Below are 11570 nucleotides of genomic sequence, written 5' to 3' on the forward strand. Positions count from 1 at the left end.
ATGTGCATTCAGTTGCCTTGAGCAGCAATTCTTTGGTGCGCCAGTTAAGGCCTCTCCTTTGAGGAATCTGCTCAATTAGGATTGCTCAGGGGCAGTGGCTGTAGCTGCAGCATCGAGAAGCTGAGTCATTGAGCCAGCTTTCCGACAGCTTTGCTGTTGGCATGAGAAGCACTAACTGTTTAGGGCACTGGGACAGTAATTATTTGCTTGGAGAAATTGTAGAACATGTATGGCTTTGACGGCCTGTCCAAGCCTATTAACGTAGTCTCTCCCCGCTGTAGGGATGGGAAGGAAGTGACGCCAGTGTCTGACATTCCTGTAGAAACCCACCGAGTGATTGCCACTTGCCATTCCTTGGTCCAGTTGGATGACGGGACGTTGGTGGGAGATCCGTTAGAGAAAGCAATGCTGATGGCTGTGGATTGGACTCTGACCAAAGGTAGCGACAATGGCCAATTCCTACGTGTGTCCAGTTGCACAAACTGATACCAGAGCCTGTGTGTGTGTGTGTGTGTGTCGATATTAGTGATGATAAAGCTGCTCCTCCCAATTCCGTTCTTGTGGGTGAAATTCACCCCCCCTTTGTAGTAGTCTTCTGCCTGGGGTGAGCTTTGCCCTACGTAAACCCTGGTGAGTGCTCTCTCTGTCATTGCTGTGGAAGGGCTGCGGGAGACCTTGCGCAGGATTTCTGCAGGGACGGCCTGTGTATGCAAGCTGCTGAGGTACGCTTGCGCGAGACGCACCGGCAGTAAGCGAGTGTGTGCCAGTGGAGATCAGGTGGGTTGTACTTGTCACGGCAAAGATGCGCGGCTGCTGCCCGTGCGATAGCAGCTATGCAACGTATGCAAGCTGGGCATCACACCCCAGCTCCTCCAGCAGATGTAGCCTAAATTTAGAAATCCACTGTTAGGGGGCTTATTCCTTCACCCACTTACTTCCCTGGTCCTTCTCGCATGAACAGAGAGCAACAATACCCGAAGTCCAAAGGTGCAAACAATTCGATGTTTATTGGGGTGAACTTCCAGCAAGCATGATTCCAGTTTCCTTCCTTAATATCCTCCTTCCCAGCTCTGACACCACAGAGCCTTACGCCTGTGTCCCTGTTCCCATTCCTACCCTTAGCCAAACATGATTCCAATTTTCTTACCCCCATTCCCTGTTCCCATCTCCCCCTTTAGCAAAACATGATTCCAATTTTCTTACCCCCATTCCTTGTTCCAATCTCACATACCCACATGCCCACCCCCACCCACACCCAGTCGCTTCCTCATTGACTACAGATTATATAGTAAAACTTGAGTTCTGCTTTGCTATACCTTAACCAATCATTTTCCTGAAATTTAACTAACCAATCCTAACATATTGTAACATGATTATGTAACCAATTATATCCCACCACCTTAATTAGTTTACACCCAGCAAAATTAATTATTACAGCAGACAGGAACAATCACAGAACCAGACAGAGATTATACAGACAAACAACAGCAAAGTGGGAACTATGACAAGACAATACAGAAGTGAGGATTTCACATCCCAGCTATTGATAAGTGAGTTCCTGCCAGACAGGATGCCATCAAACCAAGTTTCCTTTTACATTTTCTAGGCACCTCCCCATCTCTGGAGGTGACAGGAATACAATCCTGTCCTGATAGTGCCTAACAGCCCAATAGCACCTTATTTCAATGTGACTAGTTTGGAATGTGAGGATGTGACTGTTCGCTTCCTAGCTTATGGCTGCCTCTGCTGCTTAGCCAAAGGCCTTGGCCTAAGAACAGGGCCTCAGTCTGTCACAGTAAGAGAAGGCCCTTACACCAGCAGACAGTGATTTCTTTCTTTTATACCTCTAGAACTAGCCAAGCGATAAGAATACACCTAAATTCTTAGAGTATAGGCCTTTACAGACAGGCCTGAATATCTATATCCTAACATCCACCTTGTGCTGCAGATGTGGCATGCTCAGAAGCAGCTCTTTGTTCAGATCCACAGAGGTGGTCCAGGCAATTCCATCCCTCAGTCACTGGGGCCAGAACTTCCGTCATCACCATGCTGCAAGGCTTGGGTGGGGAGACTTGTTTGTAGTGAATGATTCGTTCCTGGGAGCTGAGGGAAGTGAATCTGCTTGCAATGCTGAGAAACCTTTCTGGATTTCCCGATCTGTTTGTTTCCAGATGAGAAAGTTTTCCCCAGAAGTATTAAAACTCAGGGACTGAAAATTCACCAGCGCTTTCATTTTGCCAGTGCCCTGAAAAGAATGTCTGTCTTGGCTTCATATGAGAAGATTGGCTCGACTGATCTCTGTTACATTGCAGCTGTGAAAGGGGCCCCAGAGACCCTGCATGCAATGGTGAGCGCAGCACACGCACGGAATGGGCTTTACGACAGCAAGATGTGTCCTAAAATGGGAATCAGTTCATGGGGCCTCCACAAGCTTGCCTGGGTTTGTGTGACTCCATCCTCAAATCCAGAACATGAATTATGTCCTGAAAATGGGCCCAGATGCGCCCCGCCCCCCCCTTCCCATGAAGAACAGTGTCCACTGCAGAGGCTCAACATTAATCCTAGTTAAATCAAGGGTGGCTCAGTGTGTGATGTTCCTGGCCGCTCTGTGCTTGTTCTCAGACCTGCAAATACAAATGGCAGCAGAAGGGTGAATATCAGATAAAGTCATTCTCCTGCCCTCAGTGGGGATATTTGTTGCTTCTTTGAGCTCCCGGCTTGCCTCACCCCTACTCAGGCAGGGAGGCTCCTCTGCTTCACTGTGTATTTGATATGAAGCATTGTAACCTGCGTATAGTGTTTAACAAGCTGTTTCCGCCCCGCCCCCCCTTTTTCTGCAGTTCTCTCAGTGCCCGAGCAGCTACCGCACCATGCACACAGAAATCGCACGTGAGGGGGCGAGGGTGCTCGCGCTTGGCTGCAAAGAGCTGGGGCACCTCACTCATCAGCAGGTACGCTTGGCTCCAGGCAGTGGTGCTGGAACGAAGGGCGCTGCCAAACCCACTGGCTTGAAGTATTAGTAATAACCCAAATACGTGGTTTCCATCGTCATCACCCCTACTATAAAAATTGTTCCAGCACCCCTGGCTCCATGCCTGGGCCCCTAAAGTCAGAGCACCCACCCAAAGGAAGGTGCCCACATGAGAGGGGGTGGCACAGACACTTCATAGGGAGACGATTGTCATAAGCCACAGATGAATCTGTAACTGCTTTGGTTTTTTTATACCTGAATCCTGTTGATTTTATTTTATTTATTTATTTGCTTATTAGCTCCAAGGGACTGTGGCTCAGGTCTCCTGGTTTCTATTTTCAGTTCTGGCACTGACTACTTGTGTAACCGTGGGCACCTTCCTCTGCCTTGCCTTGCTTCAGTTTCCCCACTTGTAAAACAGGGATGATATGCCTGTGGGAGGAAAGCTGGGGAGGCTCAGAAAGGGGGGCGGTGACTATATTACCAAAGGGGATGCTGTCTCTAGGGCAACGGAGGGAGAATCCAGAATCATTCCATGCACCTCAGCCTGCCCCTGGCGTTCCCAGTCAGGACGGTCTGCAGTGGATGGGGGTCTCATTGCTCGTGAGATGGCCCGTAACACTCGGTGTGGTTCTTTTCCATGGAAGGTGCGAGAGTTCAAGCGTGAGGCTCTGGAATGTGACCTGAGATTTGTCGGCTTCATTGTGGTCTCCTGTCCTCTCAAAGCTGATTCCAAGCCCGTCATCCGGGAGATCCAGAATGCATCGCACCATGTGAGTGTCTGCAGGAGGAAACGAGCTCCTGCAAGCCGCTTTGCTTGTGACTGAACTCCTGGGACCGTGCAGACGCCTGAGCGACTCGGCCGGCACAAGCCTCTTCCAGGATTGCAGGGCGTGGGAGGGGCAGCCACTGCCCTGAGCTGTGCGTCATTCATAGAGTCCAAAGCCAGAAGGGACCACTGTGATCATCTGGTCTGACCCGCTGCAGAGCACAGGCCAGAGACCTGACCCAATGTAATTCCCAGAGCAGCTGTCTCAGGAAAACATCCAGTCTTGATTTAAGTACTGTGATGGGTGGGGGCACTGGCTAATAACTCTGCCTTGCCCCAGTGGTTGAATTTCCGGACAAGGTGCTGTACAAAGCACCTGTGATCATTAGTGTCTCAGGTGGAACCTGGTCAGCGTCCAGGAACTTCTCTCTGTTCTGTGTAACTAAGGCCATGCGCGTGTAGTGTGACCTCCTCGGTAACCTCGTGTGACCCTACCTGTTTCCCTCTCTCAGGTAGTGATGATCACAGGGGACAATCCGCTCACTGCCTGCCATGTGGCCCAGGAACTCCACTTCATCCAGAAAGATCACACCCTCATCCTGCAGCCTCCCCACAGCAAAGGTGATGGATCCCAGCCCAGCCAACAGGCCTGTTCGGATATAGTATCCAGCCTGGGTGCCTGCACAGGTCACTGGGGTGTAACAGGTTTCAGAGTAACAGCCGTGTTAGTCTGTATTCGCAAAAAGAAAAGGAGTACTTGTGGCACCTTAGAGACTAACCAATTTATTTGAGCATGAGCTTTCGTGAGCTACAGCTCACTTCATCGGATGTGTAACACTGACCTCTGGTGGCAGAAAGTGTAATGATTTTGCTGCTGAGAGTCCCAGATAATCCAGTGCCCCTCCGCAGGGCCTTCCCCCACACATCTCCGAGCAGGTCACAAACAGCAGCTGGCAGGAGCAGCGTGCGTATGGGCTACCCAGTCCATCACCAGGGGGTCTGAGCACCTAAGTAACAGCAGCTGGCAGGCCTCCCCTTTGTATGGAAGGTTTGGGGGAGGCAGTGGTGGTAAGGGACTTGGGTTTGGTTTCTAGCTCTGCTGCAGACTCCCTGCATGACCTTGGACAAGTCAGTCTCTTGTGCCTCCCCCCCGTCTGTGAAAAGTAGCGCTGCCCTGCCTCCCTGGGGACTGTGAAGATAAAGTCACTGAGGCGCTCAGGTTCGGTGTGACAGAGGGGCCATAGAAGTCCCATAGATAGCATAGGGGGCAAGCAGGTGGCCCCACAGTGCAGACTGACTCTGGTGTCTGGCAATCTGTCAGCTTTCACCATGGTAGCCAGGCTATAGTGACAAAGTGCTGCAGACACCTGGCTCTGTGCATTTCCACCCCCCCCCCCCACCCCCCCGAGTCCCACATGGCAGTGTCTGTGCTGACTCCCAACCCCGCCTGCGTTCTGTTCCAGACTCCAGCTGGCAGTGGCAGTCCATTGACGGCACCACCACGCTCCCCATCTTTCCACACTCCCGGCAAGAGCTGATTCGTCACAACCTGTGTGTTACGGGTGAAGGGCTCTCTTACCTGCAGACTGCGAGCAGACAGCAATTGTTGAAGCTCATACCCCATGTTCAGGTGTTTGCCAGGGTGGCACCGAAACAAAAGGTGAGATGCTCCAGTCCTCTGTAAAATCTCAGCTTCTGCCTATCTCGGTGTGTCCTGCCTACTAACAGTAACAGTAACTTACCTGCGGACAGTTCCCAAATCCAGAATGACTCCAGCACACCATGGGGAGTCCAAGAGTCTCTGGGGCTCAGCACCTGCCACTCACATTCATGTTAACTGGAGCTCAGCCTCTTGGCGTGCTCAGCCCCTTGGTCCTCTGATGAATTACTTGTTTCAGAAGATGCAGAGGGGTGAATATTGAGAGCTCTAGGTGCCAAGTCAGCTGCATGATTTCCTGTCTTGTTCACTGTAAAGGAGCCCTCTGATCCGTGTCCTTAGCGCCAATATTAAAAACTGAGTGAGGCATAAGACCGGTGATGCTCAAAAAGGGTATTTAACACAGTGCTTTTCAGCATGTGCCCCAGCCCATTTTGGTACCTGGCACACACACAGTCCCAGTAGCTTGGGCAGGCGTTCATTCCTGACTGGCACTTCTCACTGTAGGAGTTTGTCATCACAACATTAAAGGGGCTCGGCTTTGTCACGCTGATGTGTGGGGATGGAACCAACGATGTTGGAGCCCTGAAGCATGCAGATGTGGGTGAGTCTGAACATGCAATGAGGAGGAAGGTAGTGTGTGGCTTCCTGGGTTTGGCTTGTATCCCTGGGCACAGAATTCAGCATTTGGAGCCTTCTGCAGGCATCTCTAGGGACTTACGCATTTACTGGGGATTTTCTCAGCTGGGATTGGTCAGTAATTAATCTGGCAGACTCCATTTGGAGCTGCATCGTCTCTCCCCGGGGGTGAAATGAGCAGTAGGCTGGCGAAATGCACACTCACACAGCTTGTGCTTCTACATGGCATGAGCCTAGGGGGAGAAAACTGGCTACAAAGCAGTTACCCTGGGAGTGCTTCATAGAGCGACTTCTTCCCTGCTGCTCTGCTGCTGCTTCAGCCCCTGAGTGTAACGTGCCTCATGGGGACCCTGGTCTGGGACATCCCTGGGTCACCAGATTGTGTATCAATCCTGCCTTCTGAATCGGAGACGTCCCTAAATCCGGATTAATCTAAACTTTCCAGATTCTTGTTTCAGTTGGTCCAGAAAATTCCTTCTGTGAAATCATTTGGTGAGAGTGCTCCACTTGCTGCCCCCTTCCCATTTTATTCTGTTCTGTCTCCCTTAGCAAAGTAAGGTTGAGCTGAGTAATGTGGTGTATTTCTACCTAGGATAGTGGGCCTTGCTGTTGGGCCAGCTGCGGTCTCTCGGATAAAGGCTATAGCTTCAGTGCCTTCAGTATTGACTCCTTGGTAATACTTAAAACCTTCCTTCAGAAGAGACCAGAGCTTTACTGGGGCCAGGGGGCATTACTGCATTCCCATTTACAGATCTGGACATGACTTGCCGAAGGGCATGTCTGCAGTGTCACTGTCACTGTGTCGGGCCCAGGATACTAGAGAGACAAGGCGAGCGAGAGATGAGAAAGGTGTCTTGTATTGGACCAACTGCTGTTGGTGAGAGAGAGAAAGAGAGAGAGATGAGCTTTTACGCTGGCACAAAGTTCTTCAGGTCACCTCACACCTTGTCTAAGGTCACATCGAGTTAGGACTGGAACCCAGAAGTCCCAGTTCCCTGCTCTAACAAGTGCTTCCTTCCCCTTCGTACATTTGCTTGGCACCACTCTAAGGGGGGCTGTGAAGGGCGGCTCACGGCTGCTGGGAACTAAGGGTTCCCACTTGGTGAAGTCATTTTGCCAGTTCGGGTTTTTTCTTTTCCTGCAGCTGATGTTTTGGTCTTACAGGGGTGGCGCTGCTGGCAAATGCTCCCGAGAGACTCCCCGAACGGAAAAAGAGACCTCGCGATGGACCCAATGATGGGAGACCCGCCTTGCCTGCCATAGGGAGCAGTGCCATGAAGCCCACCTCCCGTGCTGCCAAGCACAGGGTCATGTCCCACAGAGAAGAGCAACTGGCCATCCAGCGGGTTGGTAACCAGGTCTGCCTGGAGCCCAGCCCCTCCTCCCTTCCAGGTTCAGTGGCTGACACTGTCCACATCCCTGGTGCCCTCCACTCCTCCCATCCCCCGGGCTCACTAGGGCTTTTATTTTTAATTCTTGAATTGGAAATGGCAGGACACCCCAGAAATGTATTTCTGATTGCAGCAAGGCCCTGCCCGTGCTCCTGGGTAAGGTGTTTCTGGCCAGAAAGGAAGTCAAAGCCAGAGGGAGTTGTCCTGTTCTGGAGCCCCCACCGCTGCAGGCTTATTCTAGTCAGAATTGCAGCAGCTACTCATGACAGTATTGTCCTTTCATGGATCCATAAACCAGCCGTCACACTTCCAGTTCTGCCCAGGGGAGTCCACAAGCCCAGCCTTTCTCCTTCCTGCCCCAGAAATGACACTGGTGGGTGTCAGCTGACAGACCTCCTGGAGGTGGGTGAGCTCTGCAGCCGGCTCACAGGGTATATGCTGAGGGGCTGTCTAAGGTCCTGGCAGTGTGGAGAGCCCCTCTGAGCAAGGATCAGGGCTGGGTAGGGATGATGCAAGTCTCCGTATTATCCCAGTCTGTGATAATGAAATGTCTCCTTGTCTCTCACTGGAAACCAGGAGCGGATCAGCCAGGTCCTGAAGGATTTGGAAGAGGACCATGTGCCTGTTGTGAAACTGGGTGATGCCAGCATCGCTGCTCCCTTTACATCCAAGCTCTCCTCCATTCAGTGTAGTAAGTAGCAACGGGGAAGCAGGTATGTGCTGTTGATTGCCCCTAGTCTGGTGACCCTCCTACTCCGATGAGGAGAGTAGCATAAGCGCATTTCCTGTGTGAATCCGAACAGGCTCTTGGCAAAGGCAGGGGGGCTTTGGGTGGGGTGGAGAAAAGGGTGATGCAAACACTGACTCTTACTGGGAGGAAATGCCTAAAACATGAGGCCAAGGGGGTGCTTCCCATACTCCCAGTTTTCATTTCCCCATATGGATTTCCCAGCGTGGAGATGGAAACTGACTGTGCTGAGTAACCATGGTGCACTGGATCAAGGGAAAGGTGAGCTGCTTGTCCAAGAACTCTAGGCTCATAGCAGCTCCCCATGCTGGGTCCCAGGGAGTGGAGGGGGCTGTGCAGATGGAGCCACAGAACTTGCATCCTGAGGACAAACTGCTGTTTCTTCTTGCTCTTCAGTCTGCCACGTGATCAAGCAAGGTCGCTGCACATTAGTGACCACGCTCCAGATGTTTAAGATCCTGGCCTTGAATGCCCTGATCCTCGCATACAGCCAAAGCGTCCTTTACCTGGAAGGAGTGAAATTCAGTGACTTCCAGGCAACGCTTCAGGGTTTGTTATTGGCCGGCTGCTTCCTCTTCATCTCTAGGTCAAAGGTATGTTGCATGGTGGCCTGCTGTACCTGGGAGTGCTTCCGAAGGAGGAAATGGGAAGGGTTGTGTTTGTCTTGTGAGGAATGCGGCAGGGAAAGCAGCTCTTCTATTCTTACAGTGAGTGCTGTCTAGCCAGCTCACTGCCTGCCCAGAACGTGCAGAGAATCACTTCGTTCTTCCCTAGATCCTGGCGAGGGGAGGCCTTTCTGTGGCCAACACTTTGCACTTTAGGGAATGTCTAAGAATGAGATCAGACAGACAGTGCATTTCTGTTCAGTGTGCCAGGGCACATGGTCAGACGCAGGCATTAATCACCTGGGATACACTGTTGCCTGCAGCATGCAGCTGAAGGTCTCACTGTGTGAAGTGGAATTTATAAGAGCTGGGCATTTCATGGGCACAGTTGACCCAGGTGGGATCTTGCTGGCAGCTTGGCCAGTGGCACCAACTTCATTGTCTTTGTACAATTTTTCCATCTGTTAAATCCTGGTGTCTCTTTTTTTCCTTTGGTTTCCAGCCTCTGAAGACACTTTCCAGGGAGCGTCCGTTACCCAATATCTTCAATCTCTACACTGTTCTGACCGTGGTGCTGCAGTTCCTCGTCCATTTCCTTAGCCTGGTGTATCTGTACCGTGGTGCGCAGGCCCGCAGCTCTTCCACGTGAGTGCTGCTTGTTTCTGAAGTACAAAATGTTTGCACCTATCTTCAGGCTGCGACTGAGCACCAAGTTATTAAACTGGATGGGCAAATCCCATCTGGGAAGGAAGGTGTAGGGAAACCTGCTGCCTTCATGGTGCTTTTCCTTCTTATTTTCCCTTAGAAATCCCTGCCTGCTTAATCTTAAATTTGGTAGGCAGGAGGGAAGTATCCGAAAAGGTGGATTTGAGTTGCAAATCAAATGAAGGTCACCAGACAACTTAGCTAAGTTGAGTTCAGAACTTTTTATAGTAAGCCTGGGGATCAGCCTGAGAGATGCTGCACTCAAACAGAAGTTATGGGCTTGGTGCAGAAATTAGTAAGTGTGAGTCTAGGGCCTTATGTTATGCAGGTCGGACTAGATCAGTAGTCTCCAAATTGTTGTGCACGGAGGAACGTCTGGGGGGTGCAGCAGAGCCTGGGCCAGCCCCCATGGGAGCGGGAAAGGACCACCACCCAGCCCCGCTCTGCCCCCAGCTCTGTTCCGGCCCTGCCTGGGCTCTGGCGGTGGCCGCGGCCCCCCCACCTTGGCTCCCAGCTGCAGCGCTAGCCTTGGCCTTTGGCTTCCGGCCCACAGCTCTGCTCCCAGTTGTGGCTTCAGCACCTGACCCCCGGCTGCAGCCAGGTAAGAGGGGAGGCAACAGAAAACATTTGGGGACCACTGGACTAGATTATCACAATGGTTCCCTTCAAGGCTTTAAAATCTCATCTGATGAATTGGCCCCTAGTCCCATTTATTCTGAAATCCCAGAACTGGGCTCCATTGATCGGAAAGGGCTTTGTCTGGTTTCTTTAAGGAAAGAAGAGTTTGTGGATTTGTACAAGGAGTTTGAGCCCAGCCTGGTGAATAGCACGGTTTACATCATGTCAATGGCAATGCAGATGGCCACTTTCACCATTAATTACAAGGTAAGACTTGCTCAGCTCGCATCTCTGGGAAACCAGGGCAGAAACAAAATTGTATTTAAGTTATAATGTTACATCAAAGCCAATGCGCTTGTAGGAACTGATGTGTTTGCAAATCTGAAAGGTAGCCCATGTGGGCTTAGCAGTGTTGATGTGGGTGTGAGATACAAAGATTTGTTCTACGTTATTAACGGCAGTGTCACCGATGTAAATCCTTCAGTAGAGACATCTGTTGAGAGTTTGGAAAAAGTTTGCTTATGTACAAAGATAGCTGTTCTGAATGCATCAAGGCGAGACCCAAATTGTACATTGAAGTATCAGTTCTCTGTCTGGGAGACCAGAATTCCTGTCCTGTTTTTAAAAAAGCTTGTGAATTTGGCATTGAAAGCTGCCTCCCACTGAACCTAGTGAAGATGAGCTGCAGCGGCTCTTCTGTTCTGATGGTGTCTCAATGTGCATTTGCCATTTCAGGGCCACCCTTTTATGGAGAGCCTGCGGGAGAACAAACCTCTACTGTGGAGCATTATCCTTTCAGGACTGGCCATTGTGGGCCTTTTGACAGGCTCCTCACCAGAGTTCAGTGAAAAGTTTGGGCTGGTGGAAATCCCCATGGAGGTGAGCAGGGACAGGATGGAGTGTTCCACACTGGCAGACTCTTCTGGAGTAACTGCTATAGAAACCAATACTCTGGAACTGCTACAGCAAGGACTTTCAAAGGGGCCCGAAGAAGTTAGGTGCCCACTGATTTCAATGGGAGTCAGACCCTTAACTCAGCTTAGGCACCTGTGAAATTCCCAACTTCATGCTTCACTTACAACTACCTAAACGCTCACTGGAAAGTAGCCCCTTGTACTGAAGACTAGACGTGCAAGGATTCTCTTGGACAGGAATCCGTTTGGGTTCTGAATTCCCCTGTGTACAAACCAAACTCCGCTCGCATCTAAGTTGTTAGACTGGATGACCCTTGCGGTTCCTTCTAACTGTATGGTTTTATGATTCTAAGGGGTGTTCCTTTTTAAAGATAAAACTTGATTTAAAATAGCCTCCTTATATATGGACTTCCAGAAACTCTTCCATAATGTGGTTTGTGTTCAGTGTTTGAGACTGAAAACAATTACTTGTTCTAAATACTCTGAAACTAAGAACACCCGGGTTACTCTCCCCAACTTGCCTCTGTGGCTGGGTCTCCCGGTGAGGTTCTGA

At 50.8% G+C, this 11570-nt stretch overlaps 1 protein-coding gene across 1 annotated transcript in view; it reads left to right on the top strand.

Annotated features, from left to right (window-relative positions):
- Nucleotides 1-11570, top strand: part of ATP13A1 (ATPase 13A1) — a 29243-nt gene that overhangs the window by 16751 nt on the left and 922 nt on the right. The window contains 13 exon segments of the mRNA XM_073318987.1: nt 282-439; nt 2172-2347; nt 2841-2951; nt 3619-3744; nt 4253-4361; nt 5204-5400; nt 5905-6001; nt 7201-7394; nt 8004-8118; nt 8572-8768; nt 9283-9425; nt 10259-10370; nt 10839-10982. Coding sequence (XP_073175088.1) covers nt 282-439; nt 2172-2347; nt 2841-2951; nt 3619-3744; nt 4253-4361; nt 5204-5400; nt 5905-6001; nt 7201-7394; nt 8004-8118; nt 8572-8768; nt 9283-9425; nt 10259-10370; nt 10839-10982 — 1879 coding nt within the window.

The sequence above is a fragment of the Lepidochelys kempii genome, chromosome 20, assembly GCF_965140265.1.
Source record: "Lepidochelys kempii isolate rLepKem1 chromosome 20, rLepKem1.hap2, whole genome shotgun sequence".
Lineage (NCBI taxonomy): Eukaryota > Metazoa > Chordata > Testudines > Cheloniidae > Lepidochelys > Lepidochelys kempii.